The sequence below is a fragment of the Bos indicus genome, chromosome 29 (assembly GCF_029378745.1).
Source record: "Bos indicus isolate NIAB-ARS_2022 breed Sahiwal x Tharparkar chromosome 29, NIAB-ARS_B.indTharparkar_mat_pri_1.0, whole genome shotgun sequence".
NCBI lineage: Eukaryota > Metazoa > Chordata > Mammalia > Artiodactyla > Bovidae > Bos > Bos indicus.
In genome coordinates this window covers 43762607-43777310 of record NC_091788.1, presented here as the reverse complement: position 1 = coordinate 43777310, position 14704 = coordinate 43762607, and the positions used below count along the sequence as shown (strand labels likewise).

General features: G+C 51.0%; 2 protein-coding genes across 4 annotated transcripts in view; both read right to left on the bottom strand.

Annotated features, from left to right (window-relative positions):
• Nucleotides 1–2501, bottom strand: part of SAC3D1 (SAC3 domain containing 1) — a 34948-nt gene extending 32447 nt beyond the window's left edge. The window contains exons 1-3 of the mRNA XM_019955107.2: nucleotides 2088–2501; nucleotides 1338–1918; nucleotides 47–543 (exon numbers count right to left, since the gene is read on the bottom strand). Of these exons, the coding sequence (XP_019810666.2) occupies nucleotides 47–543; nucleotides 1338–1911 (1071 nt within the window). The 5' untranslated portion in view covers nucleotides 1912–1918; nucleotides 2088–2501. The remainder of the gene's footprint in view (nucleotides 1–46; nucleotides 544–1337; nucleotides 1919–2087) is intronic.
• Nucleotides 2502–2628: 127 nt separating this feature from the next.
• Nucleotides 2629–14185, bottom strand: SNX15 (sorting nexin 15). 3 transcript variants are annotated; one of them, XM_019955104.2, is made up of 8 exons: nucleotides 14014–14183; nucleotides 8939–8974; nucleotides 8606–8726; nucleotides 7190–7305; nucleotides 6922–7090; nucleotides 6465–6608; nucleotides 3474–3731; nucleotides 2629–3186 (listed from the first exon to the last, which is right to left on the bottom strand). In XM_019955104.2, the coding sequence occupies exons 1-8, from the start codon at nucleotides 14110–14112 to the stop codon at nucleotides 3092–3094; spliced, it is 1038 nt and encodes a 345-aa protein (XP_019810663.2). In that variant the 5' UTR covers nucleotides 14113–14183; the 3' UTR covers nucleotides 2629–3091. The 3 variants fall into 3 exon arrangements, with proteins under 3 accessions (XP_019810663.2, XP_070639297.1, XP_019810664.2); XM_070783196.1 differs by lacking the exon at nucleotides 6465–6608 and having other exon boundaries at nucleotides 14014–14185; XM_019955105.2 differs by lacking the exon at nucleotides 8939–8974 and having other exon boundaries at nucleotides 14014–14184.
• Nucleotides 14186–14704: the final 519 nt, after the last annotated feature.

Genomic DNA, 14704 nt, shown 5'->3' with positions numbered 1-14704 from the left:
AGCCCCAGTCTCGGGGCTCTGGGAGACCACACAGTCCTCTTCATACCTCGGTTGTGGGTCTGTCCACAGCCTCATCTTCCTCCTCTGCCATGGCCACGTCTTCCAGAGTGCGCCCTCCAAGTTTGTTCCCCACCAGTATCTGGCAGGTCCCGGCAGGTGGCAGCCCCTCCTCAGTGTAACGACCCCTCAGGAACACCACTCTCTCCTGTCCATCTAAGGGTAGTCCGTGGGCCTGGCACAGGTCCCGTGCCTCGTTGGGCCCATCCAGGGCCAGCAGGTGGACCATGAAGCCCAGGGGCAAGGTCTGGCCCTTGGGGGTGCTGAGTGCACGAGCAAGGCGGGCCAGGGCTCCCCGGCGGGCACGGCCCACGTGGCACTGCACAGCGCAGCTCTGAAGGTAGGGCAGCGTCCTGAGCAGGCGAAAGAGGCGGGCAGCATTGCCTTCACGGAAGGCGGAGTCAACTGCCAGGGCGGTGCGCAGGGCCGGGCAGGAACGCAGAGCTGCAGGCAGCCGCAGAATCTCGTGGAGGGCCTCTACCGAGCCTGGAGGGGCGAGAAGCGCGAATGAGGATGCTGAGTCCGGGAGCAGGCCCGCCTTCCGTGCTATCCCCTTTCAGTGGTGTCTGACTCTTGGCAACCCCATGGACTGTAGCCCACCAGGCTCCTCTGTCCATGGGATTCTCCAGGTGAGGATACTGGAGTGGGTTGCCATGACCTCCTCCAGGGGATCTTCCCAACCCAGGGATAGAATCCCTGTCTCTTACATCTCTTACATTGGCAGGCAGGTTCTTTACCACTGGTGCCACCTGGGGAACCCATCCCCTTAGGTTTCCCCATCCCCCTCCCACTTTCATGAATCTTCAACCACCTTCTCTGGCCTTCCCCCACCCCCAACTCACTCCTCCTCCACCAGCTCCTGCTCTGGCCACGCCATATCCCAAGCAAAGCCAATCCTCCCTACCCCTTAAGGTGAAGTCACTCAGTCGTGTCCGACTCTGCGACCCGTGGACTGTAGCCTGCCAGGCTCCTCCGTCCATGGGATTTTCCAGGCAAGAGTACTGGAGTGGGGTGCCAGTGCCTTCACTATCTAGGTTCAACTGTCCCATTCCAACTCTATCCCTCCACTTTCATAATGAGAAAGCCGAGACCCAGAGAAGGGAAGGGACCGGTCAGAAGGTTCATGTAGGGGCTCAGTGGATCTTGTGCAATGGCTGAGATACACATTAAGGAGACATTTAGGATGGAGAGGGAGCTAGTGGTGAGGTTTGAAAGCTTCTCCTTCCTTTCTTGGCCTCCACTGTCCCGGCCTCTGCTCTGCCGCGGGGACCCTGACTCACCCAGGTTATACAGCAGAAAGAGGCCCTGGAAGGTGGCCTGGCGGGGGTGGGGACCGGCGCCCAGCGCGTAGCAGCGGCGCAGAGAACCGAAGCTCTCCTGGACCTGGGCTTGCAGCAACATTGGGTCCACTGGCCCGTGCGTCGCGTTGGGTCCGAGCCGCGCCACCACGGCCAGCAGCACAGCCAGAGCCGATTCCAGCACCAACGCCGTCTCGACGTCGCTCGCGGTTTGCAGGGCCAAGTCCAGCCGCACCGCGCGCAACCGGTCCGCCACGAAGCTGGCCACCTCCGCGCAGGAAGCGTCGGTGCGCTCGGCCACCTCGCTAGCCAGGTAGCGCACGGTGGCCAGCAGCACGGACGGCGGACGAAGCTGACTCGGCGGGGGCCGGTTCTTCCCGGCGGCCGGCCGGCTGTACTCCTTCACCGCGCGCTGCGGGTCGGCTCGGGGCCTGTCCCTGCGGCACCCCGGCACCACCTCGAAGCGGTGCAAGCGGCGCTCCTTTTCGCGCTGTGCGCGCTCGGCGGCCGGACACATGTCCAGGCACGTGCCCACGGGCAGCTCGTAGCCGGGCATAGGTGGGCTGGGGGGAAAGGACGGGCTCTCAGCATCCAGTGGACAGCGGCGGCCCCTCGCCCCATTCTGCGGGACAGCACGCCAAGGCTGGCGAAGGCGGGGCCAACCCCTCTCGGCCCGCCTCCCCGCCCTGGTCTGAACCTTCCCCCCGCCCGTCTGGCCGCCGCAGTCCTCACCGAGTCCTGTCGCCTCCCACAGATCTCCGTGCAGGCCTCCCGAGATCCTCTGCGTTGTAGTTCAACGTCGCCAACACTGTTTCTCAGGTTCAGGTCCCACTAAAGCCCAACCACAGTGCACCGCTATAGTCGGACCACTCCCATGATGCACCACTTTATAGTTCCCTTCCGCAACCAATCGCTTTGCAGGAGAGGCGGGGCAAGTGTGGAGCCACGCCTTCCCGGGCTCCCTCCCTCTAATCCCATCATTGTTTAGCTCTGAACCACCCGACCCAAGTGGGGAGACCCGCTTTGGTTCCTCTTTACCCGATAACCTGACTCAGTCGGCCTTACTGCCGTTCTTTTCTGTTCCCTTGAGGACTCTTCTCCCTGTCTTCTAGATCAGGGGTCAGCAAACTTTTTCTACAAAGACAGTAGATACTACAAAGACAGTATCTACAAAACAGTAGATACTCTTGGATTTACAGGTCACAACCACTCACTCAGCCTTGCCGGTGTAGTGAGAAAGCAACGGTCGACAACACTAAATGAAAAAGCCTGGTTGCGTTCCAATAAACTTTTATTTTTTAGATACTTAAATTTCATTATAATTTTCACCTGTCACAGAATATTATTATTTTGGATTTTTTCAACTATTAAAAAAAAGTAAAAACTCTTCTAGTTCATGGGCCTTACAAAAAAAGGCAGTGGGGCATATCCGGCTGTGGGCGGTAGTTTGCAGACCCCTGTTCTAGATGGATAAACAGATGGCTTACGGACCAGAGCTGCAGCCTCCCATATCAAGATAGAGACAGTCAGGATCAGACATGTGAGTCCCTGATTCCAAGGTGGCAGGTGTTTTCAGGGAGCTGAGAACTCATTATTTTTCTCATTCCTGGTCCAGTTACATACAGAAAGAGCCAGTTACAGGACCAGGAGATCAGGCACCAGGGAGAGAAGAGGGTGGCTGGCAGTGCTGGAGCCAGAGTCCTGGGAACAGGTCCACTCCCATCTCGGGGTGGGAGTTAGGACAGATGCAGGTGCAGGATTTCCTCTGCCCGCTTCAGGTACTCGGCCGCCTTCTTCTTCACACCCTCTCGGCGGGCAGGTGATGGGTCACCTGAGAAGACAGAATGGCTCAGTGGGTACCTGGATTTAGAACCCTTGGTCTAGCTCCTTACTGTCCACAGAGCATCACCACATGTCTTTCCCTGTTCCTTGGGAGTCAGATATATGCTCCCCATTTTACAAATAAGAAAACTGAGGCCACAAGAGATAAAGCAGCAGCCCAAGGTTACACAATTGGTCAGTGAGGAGCAATTGTGATCCTTGTTTTTCACTTTCCTTTCCCTTCACTGTACCATCCAGGATCCCAGGCCTGACCCTCTAGCCTCCAGTCTTGCTCACCAGGAACTCCCTGGAGCAGGATGTGCACGCCGTCCCGGTAGCCCTGCAAAGCAGCAGGGTAGGCGCCTGCCTTCTCGTCCCGTAGGGCCTGGGTGATGAGTTCTGTGGCTTGGCTCAGATAGGCAGGGGCGGGCTCTCCTTCCTCATCGTCCTCCTCTGCTTGTCCACCTGGCTCCCAGGGTTCCTGGTCCGGCCTTCCAGATCCTGCCTCCAACGCTGCCAGCTCCCCTATGTGGGTAGGACTGGGTCCTGCACCTTCTGTCATCAGATGTGGAGGACTCAGGTCAGACGGGCCCTCTTTTGCCCTGGGCTTGCTGCCCAACCCCAGACCTCTCTGGCCCACCAACCCGTCCTGGGTTTCTCAGTGCCTGAGCAATCCAAAAGCCACTTGTGCAGAGCACACCAGCCACGATCTATTTGGTTGGTGGAGTTTGTGTGCTTTTGTAAAAACAGTCTTACTTCCCTAATTCTTTGTTTATAATGAGATATAGTTGATTTACGATATTATGTAAGTTTCAGGTGTACAACGTAGCCTAACTCTTTGTATGCATGCATGCTCAGTTGTGTCTGACTCTTTTGAGACCCCATGGACTGTAGCCCGCCAGGCTCCTCTGTCCATGGGATTTTCCAGGCAAGAATACTGAAGTGGGTTGCCATTTCCTACTCCAGGGGATCTTCCCAACCCAGGGATCGAATCCAGGGGTCCTGTGTCTCCTGCATTGCAGGTGAGTCATTATTAACATTTTACCACTGAGTCATCATTAACATTAATTTGCAAACTCCGAGTCACTGGTTCTACTCCCCTCCCGACTACAACAAATCCAAGAATTTCCTTCACAAAGTTTAATTGAAGGATTCTAGGCCAAGCATGCCAGGTCAAGGGTAGAAATGCTCCAAGCTTTGGAATCTTAGAATAATGGATCCAGTGAACCTCCAGGCTTTTTAAAGTCTTTCAATTTCAGCTGAGGCCCCAAATGGGAAGAAATGGGTGGAATATATTCACACATTCCAGAGAGAAGGGCTCATATATCCTCTAGGACTGGCAAGGAGATCGTCAAAGATTCCCTCTGTAGATTCCACAAAAGAAGGCTAGCGATCTAGTGAACCTTGGATGAAAAAGCCTTTAAAGGGAAGGTGCAGGACTAGGAACCACCACTGCACATCACTGGCCTGGAGAGGGAAGGGTGGGCCTCTCTAGAGCCCCACCAGAGGGACCCCATGTGGAGACCAGGGGCCTTATAGGAAGGTAAGGTGACATTTCACTTTCCAGTTGGACTACAGCCCTTCCTGTGTTGCTCATGAAGCAGAAGACAGAAGAGATCTTGGAACACCCTAGTACTTGAGTTCAAGAGGCTGGTATATTTGATGAAGAGAGAGAGAGATGAGTGCCAGCCCCTCACCTGGAGAATTCTGATGGTAAAAGTTTGGCTGGACGAACCCACAAAGTGGGGCAAGGACAGAAGGCAGCATCTGAGCAAAGTACCCCTCCAGCTTGGTGGGGACGAGGATTTAGGAGTTTTTTCATGGGCCGAGGGAACATCTTATGGGAGCTGCCTTTGAAGAGTCTTTCCAGGCTCTTGCCCAAGTACCTGGGCACTGGGCATCCCAGGAAGCTTGGCTGGGGCCAGGCAGAGTGCCTGGATCCTGCCTCTCTGTAACCGGGTTCATCAGCCATGGCGACATCACCCCTGCCTTTCTCCTCCAAAGGACATTCCTCACACCCTGGTTACCATGGCCGGGGGCCCAGCCACCAATCAGGCCCGAGTTGCGGGGGTAGGGGGTGCAGGGTAAGGCTGAAAACTGGATGCAAGACTGAGGTCCTGATTTGGATCGGACCTCAGAGTGAGAGAACTCAAGTGCCAGAGACAATCAGAAAGCTAAGGGCCTGCCCAAGAGGTCACCAAAGGGTAGAGAAGGGAAGCCAACAAAACAGGCTGAAAGAGACAGCTACGGAAGCCAAAATGAAACTGTGTCATGACGACCCGAAGTGCCGTCAACCACTTCAACACCCTAGCTGCAGTAGCAGCATAAACTCAGAGAATTTTAAAATGAAAAGATTCTGAGTCTCAGAGCCAGGGATTGTCAAGCTCGTGATCTGACAAGGAGCTCAGGACCAGGGCCTCCATGTGGGGCCCTTCCACGTCTGGTGCCCTCACACGCCAGAGGCTGCCCCAGGGGCTTCCTCTGCTGTCCTTGGAGCCCAGACCTCACTGCCCTTCACTGACAGGATCTATAGCCTTCAGGATCTACAGCCAGACCCTGAGCCAGCTAGGAAACCTTCACCTTGAGCTTCGAGCGAAAGAAGTCAGACCCTCCCAGGGCAGTGTGACACCCTGCTGGTTCCAAAGCGTTCTCAGGGAGAGGATCCATGGTGGGAAGCGGCTCACTTCCACTACAGTTGCTCACTGTGCTGGAGTACCCAGCTGGCCAGGGCAGCAACAGCACCTGGGAAGGGTGCAGTTCAGTTCAGCTGCTCAGTCATGTCTGACTCTTTGCGACCCCATGGACTGCACCACACCAGGCTTCCCTGTCTATCACCAACTCCCAGAGCCTACTCAAACTCATGTCCATAGCGTCAGTGATGCCATCCAACCATCTTATCCTCTGTGGTCCCCTTCTCCTCCTGCCTTCAATCTTTCCCAGCATCAGGGTCTTTTCAAATGAGTCAGTTCTTCGCATCAGGTGGCCAAAGTTTTGGAGTTTCAGCTTCAGCATCAGTCCTTCCAATGAATATTCAGGACTGATTTCCTTGAGGACTGACTGGTTTGATCTCCTTGCTGTCCAAGGCACTCTCAAGAGTCTTCTCCAACACCTTCCTTGGGAAGGGGCACTGCTTCTAATTATCAAAGCCACCTTTCGCCCACAGGGGGCGCCTTTCTCAGATTTACACAGGCAGGGTGCAGCTGGTGGCTATGCCTCCCTATGGTAGGGACCTCCTGCCCAGCTCCACCCCCTCACCCTACCCTGACCCCACTCGTCCCAACTTGTTACCTTCCTTGGAGAAGGGGTCAAACAAGGCAAGCTCAGCCTCGGTGAGGGGGCCTCGGGCAGGGGAACTGGATGCCTCCTCGGTGCTCCCACAGTTAAAGAGGAGATCCAAGGCCTCCTGAGCAGGGCTGGATGGTGGCGGGTCCGCTGAGGAATAGATCATTGGTGACATTCATGCCTGCTTTTATTATTATCTCCCAGCTTTCAAAATATCGTTACCCACTCACTGAAGCCTTGCAGCAACCACGGGCATAGACAATTCCATTCTTAAAGTTTGTGCCCATTTTACAGATTAACAAACTATAGCCCTGAGAAGGAAAATGACCTGGGCAGAGTTCCTCAGCAGGATAGTGGTAGAGGAGGTGGGAAAGGCTTTTCATTGAGGAAGGAGTGGTTCCCACTCCCCATACAGACAGGCTCTGGACCCTCCAGCCCTGGCTCGCTCTCCTGCTCCACGTACCTGGCACCTCCAACTCCTCAAGGCCCCTTCTCTCTGCAGGAAGCGGCTGGGGCAACCAAGTCTCATGAGGCTGGACCCGGGGCTCGTCGGGCGGTGGTGTGGGAATCAGAGGCGGGGGCAGGATGTGCAGGTCTCCGGACACCTCGGAGGGCCGTGTCACCTCCCCACCCTGCACGAGAGAAAGACCAGCCGGGGGAGTCACAGGGACAGCCTGTGGGCAGGCAGGCTTCCCAGGTGCTGAGGACCAGGGAAGAGCAGGCGCACATACCCGGAAGAACTCCTTGAGCTGGGGGCTGTTGTTGAGCGCGGGGATGTGCACAGTGAAGCGAAGCAAGTCCTCGGCCCCCTTTCGCCGCTCCTCAATCACCGAGGCTTCAAACCGGCCTGCACCCGCCAGGACAAGGGACAAGGAGACAACAGTGACCCACTGGCCACTTTTCCTGGTCCTGCCTGAGAGGATCGGAGCAGCCCCCTGGCCCCCACCCCATTCTCCCAGAAATCCACCTTGGCTCTGCCTGGGGCAAGGGTCTCGCAAGGAGGGACCTATCTCCCTATTCATCCATTTACCGGATGAGTATTGAGCAAAGCGAGGTCTCTGCCCTCATGGTTATTACATCCCAGACAGGGGGAAGCAGGAAACCAACAAGAAACAAATAATTTCAGATGGTTTCAATGTATTAGGGAGGAAAGTAAGACTCAGAGCGGGGAAGTGACTTGCCCAAGGTCACACAGAAAGTAGCCCCGTGTTTACAGCTTCTCTGCTCGGTTCCAGGCATCATGCAGAGTTATTTAACTCTGGGCTAGTTATCGTGCTGCCAGGGGGAGTTATCCCACTGCCTGGCATAATTTGCTAGCGAGGACCTTTCACCTTGCTATACAAGAACATCTCCTGTGAGTCCAGAGACACAAGTAACAGACCAGCCCCGTCTGGGAGAAATATAATATAAGCCTCATATGTAATTTACAATTTTCTAGGAGCTGCATTTAAAAAAAAAAAAAAAAAGAGACAGATTAAATTTTAATTACATATTCTGTTTAACCCAGTATATCCAAAATAGTCTCATTTGAATATATAATCAATATTCAACTATTGAGATAGTTTACATTGTTTTTTCAGTGTATTTGACCCATAAACACATCTCAGTCCAGACTAGCCACATTTCTGGTGCTCCTCAGCCATAGGTGGTTCATGGCTGCTCTTTCTAGACAAGTGCAGATCTAGAAGAAACACCAGGTTGTGGCTTGGAGTTCTGGCTCAAGCCCCTTCATCCTGAGCCTCAGTTTCCTCATCTTGAAAATGGGGCTAATGAGGACAGGAATTAATATTAAAGGGCTCAACACACAAAAAGGGCAGAACCATTTCCCCATGTGTAAAATGAGACCGTCTCTAATGATCCCTGGGTCAGGAAGGTCCCCTGGAGGAGGGCATGGCAACCCACTCCAGTATTCTTGTCTGGAGAATCCCATGGACAGAGGAGCCTGGCAGGCTGCAGTCTATGAGGTCACAAAGAGTCGGATACAACTGAAGTGACTTAGCACACACACACACAAGGGCCCTTCCAGTGGTCTGAAACACATCTTTGCCAGGAGTTTCAGACCCCTTCCATCCAGCCCTTAGCAGCAAGTGTCCCCTTTGCCCAATGCTCTCTCCATCTTTGGCCTGAATGCCTGAATCAAGACTCACCAAACACCTGGCCGCGGGGAAAGGCTGGGAACTCCTCGAGGCGGCGGAAGAGGTTGCGGTGGGTGTAGGCCAGGTCTCCGTGCAGCTTTCGAAAGTCACTGTACCGCTTCCAGACCACCACCTAAGAGGGACACGTGACTTGACTGGGCTGAGCAGTGGTGGGATTCGGCCTTCGCCAGCCCCAGCCCGGCTCCAGGCTGTGTGCGCGTTAGGGCACAGCAGCCCCTCCTTCCAGGGAGAGAGGGGGGCTGGTCTCCTGTGCAGTTACCAGTGTCCCTGCACTGGTTTTGGATCTGGAATCAGGAGATGGTCCCTTCCTCCTATGAGGCTCACCTCTTTGACATCCTCCGGGTCCCTCTTTGAGATGAACTGAGGAAGAAAGGCAAAAACCAGTGAGACCGACATCCATCCCCTGTAAAAGATGGCCCAGCTAGCTCCCAGCCCCCTTCAGAAGAGCAGAGCCCTTCAGCCAGTGGTATCAAGGGGTCCTGGTTTAAGGCCCTGAGTATAACTTTAAGCAGTTTTTGTACCATGTACCTTAGTTTCTTCATCTGTCAAACTGTTACCGACCTGGGTCCTTGGACTCTTTAATCAACAGAAACTGATGAGGCTGGCCGAGAAAATCGGGCAAGGCGTTAATGGGACCCAGATGCAGCACAAGGGATGGGAAACAAGCGACAGGGACCCTTAAGCACTCCCTCCGAGGAGGGCTAGCTGGTTCCTTAAATGGTTAGGGCCCGAGGGGTGGCTTGAGTGATCAGCTCATCCCCTTGGTGGTGCGGTGTGCAGGCACCATGCACAGCACCCTGCTTTTGCGCCAGGCACCTCTGAAGTGGCAGTAGGTTTACGGCCTTATTGTATCTCATGGTTCACAATTGCTTAGACTTAGCATGCAGGCAGTTATTTTGAGTCCCTTATAGCTTCTTTTTCTTTTTAGAAAATATCTATCTAACTATTTGGGCTTCCCTGGTGGCACAGATAAGAAAGAATCTGCCTGCAATGCAGGAGACCCGGGTTTGGTCCCTGGCTCAGGAGGATCCCCTGGAGAAGGGAATGGCTATCCACTCCAGTATTCTTGCCTGGAGAATCCCATGGACAGAGGAGCCTGGCGGGCCACAGTCCATGAGGACGCAGAGTTGGACATGACGGAGCGGCTGATGCACACTTTCTATTTACGTGAGTATTTACTTGGCTGCTCCAGGCCTTAGCTGCAGAACACGGAATCCTTTAGTTGTGGCGTGCGGATTCTTAGTTGCTGCACGTGGGACCCAAATCCCTGATCAGGGATCGAACCTGGCCCCCTGCACTGGGAGTGTGGAGTCTTAGCAGCTGGACCACCAGGGAAGTCCTAATAGTTTCTTTGTATTCTGTTTGTCTAGGGGCAAGTGTAAGTACGCCAGTACAGGGTCCCAGGTCCCAGCCAGTCTCAAAATGGGGGGAGCCCTAAAGGCCCATCTAGAGGGCTCCATCCTCAACCCGGCTTTTATCTCACTTCCTTCAGAGGGTAAGCCCCTGCATCTCTTTCTGAAACCAAAGACCTCCAAGTTCTCTCAAGAAGAGGTTCTGTCCCAGGAGCCACCCCTCCATTCAAGGAGGAAGCTGCTGTGGGTGAACACTCCTGGACACGGAAGTGAACACTCTTGGACACAGAAGAAACCTCATTGGGGTTGTGAAGAGCAGACTGGTGTCTGAGATGGAAAAAAGACTCCATTTTCATTAGGGCATGCTCATAAGAATTAAAAAACAACACCCTACAGCTTGAAGTAGCTCTGACAGTTTCCAAACATCTCCAATTCATTATTCTACACCCCAGGGAGGCACGTATGATTCACATGCCCATTTAGGAGATGAGGAAATGGAGGCTTAGAGAGGGCTCCTGACCTGTGGGGGGACTGCTAGCATTGAAACCCTGGCCTTTGCTTTTCACTACAGGCTTGCCTAAAATATTTTGGGTAAAATAAACTATATTGAAAAACCATTGAGGAATATATACCTGACAAAGGACTCCTTTCCACAATATATATATAACTCCCATGTGCGTGCTTAGTCACTCAGTCGTGTCTGACTCTTAGCAACCCCATGGACTGTAACCCACAGGCTTCTCTGCCCATGGGATTTCCCAGGCAAGAATACTGTAGTGGGTTGCTATTTCCTTCCCCAAGGGATGTTCCCAACCCAGCGATTGAACCCATATCTCCTGCATTGGCAGGATTCCTTACTACTAAGCCACCAGGGAAGCCAAAAGTACCCCTATAGGTACATATATATACACAGAATATTACTCAGCTATAAAAAAGAATGCAATAATGCCATTTGCAGTCACATGGGTGAACCTAGAGATTATCATACCAAGTGAAGTAAGTCAGAGAAAGACAAATATTATATGACATCACTCATATGTGGAATCTAATTTTTTTTTAAAGTTGCAAATGAACTTATTTACAAAACAGAAATAGACTAACAGATATGGAAAACAAACTTATGGTTACCCAAGGGGAAATGGGGGAATAAATCAGGAGCTTAGGATGAACACACACGCACTGCTGCATATAAGACAGATAACCAACAAGGACATACTGTATAGCACAGAGAATTCTACTCAATATTCTGTGATAAACTATAAGAGAAAAGACCCTAAAAAAGAATATATGTATCTGTGTAGCTGAATCACTTTGCTGTACACCTGAAACTAACACAACATTGTAAATCAACTATACTTCAATAAAATTAATATAAAAACAAACAAGAAGGGGAAATCTTGTAGTTCATGTAAGGATTATTGGAAACAAAGTATAGAAAATAGTAAAAAAAAAAAAAAGAACATTCTATAAATTAATATCAAAAAGACAAACAACCCAACTTTACAAAATGGACAAAATACTTGAACAGGCAACTCCCACAAAAGATGATGTTTGAACGGCCAGAAAGATAATGAAAATATGCTCTTTAGTCCTAAGAGAAATGCCAATTTTAAGATCCCAGTGAAATACTACACACCCACCAAGAATGGCTAAAATTAAAGATGCTGATGATATCAAGTGGTGGTGAGAATGAGAGTATACAATGGTACAACTACTTTGGAAAACTGGCGATTGCTAGGAAAAGTTACACATATGCCCAGCAAATGACCCAGCAATGCCCAGGTACTCTCTTTTTTTCAACTCTTACTTTGATTTTGAACTTATTTTTGAACTGTGGTATTGGAGAAGATTCTTGAGAGTCCCTTGGACTGCAAGGAGATTCAACCAGTCAATCCTAAAGGAAATCAGTCCTGAATATTCATTGGAAGGACTCATGCTGAAGCTGAAACTCTAATACTTTGGCCACCTGATGTGAAGAACTGATTCATTGGAAAAGACCCGGATGCTGGGAAAGACTGAAGGTGGGAGAAGGTGACAACAGAGGATAAGATGGTTGGATGGCATCACCGACTTGATGGACATGAGTTTGAGTAGGTTCCAGGAGCTGGTAATGGACAGGGAAGCCTGGCATGCTGCAGTCCATGGGGTCTCGAAGAGTTTAACTGAACTGAGATAGCTGATTTACAATATTCAGGTGTATACACATACATAATCTTTTTCAGATTCTTTTCCATTATAGTTTTTTTTTTTTCCATTATAGTTTATTAGTTTATTACAAGATGGGATCCTGGTGGCTCAGACAGTAAAGAATCTGCCTGCAATGCAGGAGACCTAGGCTTGATCCCTGGCTGGGGAAGATCCCTGGAGAATGAAATGGCAGCCCATTTCAGTATTCTTGCCTGGAGAATTCCACGGACAGGGGAGCTTGGCAGACTATAGTCCATGAAGTAACAATGGGTCGGACACTACTGAGTGACTAATACTTCTTCTTATTACAAGATATCAACTATAGGGACTTTCCTGGCAGTCCAGTGGTTAAGATGCCAGGCTTCTATTGCAAAGGGCATGGGTTTGATCCCTGATCAGGGATCTAAGACCCCATATGCCTGGGGGTGAGGCAAAAAAAGAAAGAAAGATATAGTTCCCTGTGCTATACAGTAGGGCCTTGTTGCTCATCCTTTTTTTTTTTTTTTTAAGATTTATTTATTTATTGTTGGTTGCGCTGGGTCTTCATTGCTGGGTGCAGATTTTCTAGTTTTGGGGAGTGGGGGTTACTCTCTAGTTGCAGTGCACAGGCTTCTTCTTGTGGTGGCTTCTTTCATTGCAGAGCATGGTCTCTAGGGCACACAGGCTCAGTAGTTGTGGAGCACTAGCAGCTGCTTTGCGACATGTGGCATGTTCCCAGACCAGGGATCGAACTCGTCCTCTGCTTTGGCAGGCAGATTCTTAACCACTAGACCACCAGGGAAGCCCTAATCTATTTTATATACAGTAGTTTGTATCTGCTAATTCCAAACTCCTAATTTATTCCCCACCTCCCTTTCCCTTATGGTAACCATAAGTTTATTGTCTGTGAGTCTGTTCATTTTAAAATAAGTTGACTTGTATAATTGTTTTAGATTCCAGATATAAGTGATATACCATATGACATTTGTCTTGGGATTATCTTTTTATTTTCATTTTGTAAATTTTTTTTAATATTTGCATTTTTTTGATACAGGAATGACACAAAAGATTTGAGGAAAGACCATTTTAAACATCTAGGATTCTGCGTTTAAATCATTTTGGAAGCCTTTACATTTCTGCTTTAACAGTTATTAATGCACCTGTTTAATAGTTGCCTACTTCAAAATTGTAAAAATACAAAAAAATTTACAGTGAAAAATCTTCCCCAATTAGTTCTTGTATGTCATTCTACAGATAATATTATACTGTTTCTATTTTTAATTCCTTTCATGATATCCTGTCTCTATACACTTATAACGTTATTACTTCATATACCAACTTTCGTCTTTATCTACTGACTTCCTGCTGTGACTGTGAAGAGACTTATTCCTTTATATCTTTACAAGTGTATGAATTTTTAGTCACAGGCATAATTTTTTGAAAAAATTTATAAAGTAATTCAACTATTTAAAGAGTTTTCATATAAATATCAAACAAACCAACAGACAAAACTTACTCCAAGAGACTGGAGACCTAATCAATATTTGGGGTGAGCCAGTTTTCAAGTTAATTTAAAGAAATTCACAGCCTGACGCCAAGGTGCCACGCATTGGGCGTGGACACACCTCGCAGTCTGGGAACTGCCGGCACGCCCTTTTAAAAGAGCAGAGCCCTCCTGTGGCCCCGCCCCTTGATGGCTAAAGAAGTAAACTAAGGCCGGTTAACCGCCCCCCCGCCCCCCGCCCCCCCCCCCCCCCCCCCCTTAAAGGGGAAATCCATTCTGTCGTCTAAAATGGGAGCCTCCAGCAGCGTCTTGCCTTAAAGTAAAACACGGCGCCGCTCTTGTTAAAAGGGTAAAGTTCCTGCTGGGCCCCACCTCACCTGCGCCGTCACTTTGTATTCAGTGTAGCCCTTGGGGTGGGTCCGGGGGTCGGAGACTGTGTAGTGTCGCAGAAAGTCGTCTTTCGCCTGCCGGGACATGGCAAACAAATTGGAGCGGAGCTGACCGCCGGCCTCCGCCTCCTCCACGCCTCCCCCGCCCCCGCCCCCTCCAGTTCAGTCTTCCCGAGTCGCCGCTTCGCCCGGGCCTGCGCCCTTCGTCCTACGGCCCAGGGAGCTGGTCGCAAGTGACAGCGCAATTCTCAGCCAGGCGCTTGGCCAAGGGAGTGTCTAAAAAGTTCTCGATGGTTGGTAAAGCCGGAACCAAGTGATTTGGGAAGGGATTGGGGAAGAGTAAGGAAGGCAATGGCAACCCACTCCAGTACTCTTGCCTGGAAAATGCCATGGGCGGAGGAGCCTGGTAGGCTGCAGTCCATGGGGTTGCGAAGAGTCGGACACGACTAAGCGACTTCACTTTCACTTTTCACTTTCATGCATTGGAGAAGGAAATGGCAACCCACTCCAGTGTTCTTGGCTGGAAAATCCCAGTGACGGGGGAGCCTGGTGGGCTGCCGTCTATGGGATCGCACAGAGTCGGACAAGACTGAAGCGACTTAGCAGCAGCAGCAGCAAGGATTGGGGAAGCTGGATCACTCAGGTCTGCTTTGAGATAAACCCACCCCATGCGATGGTA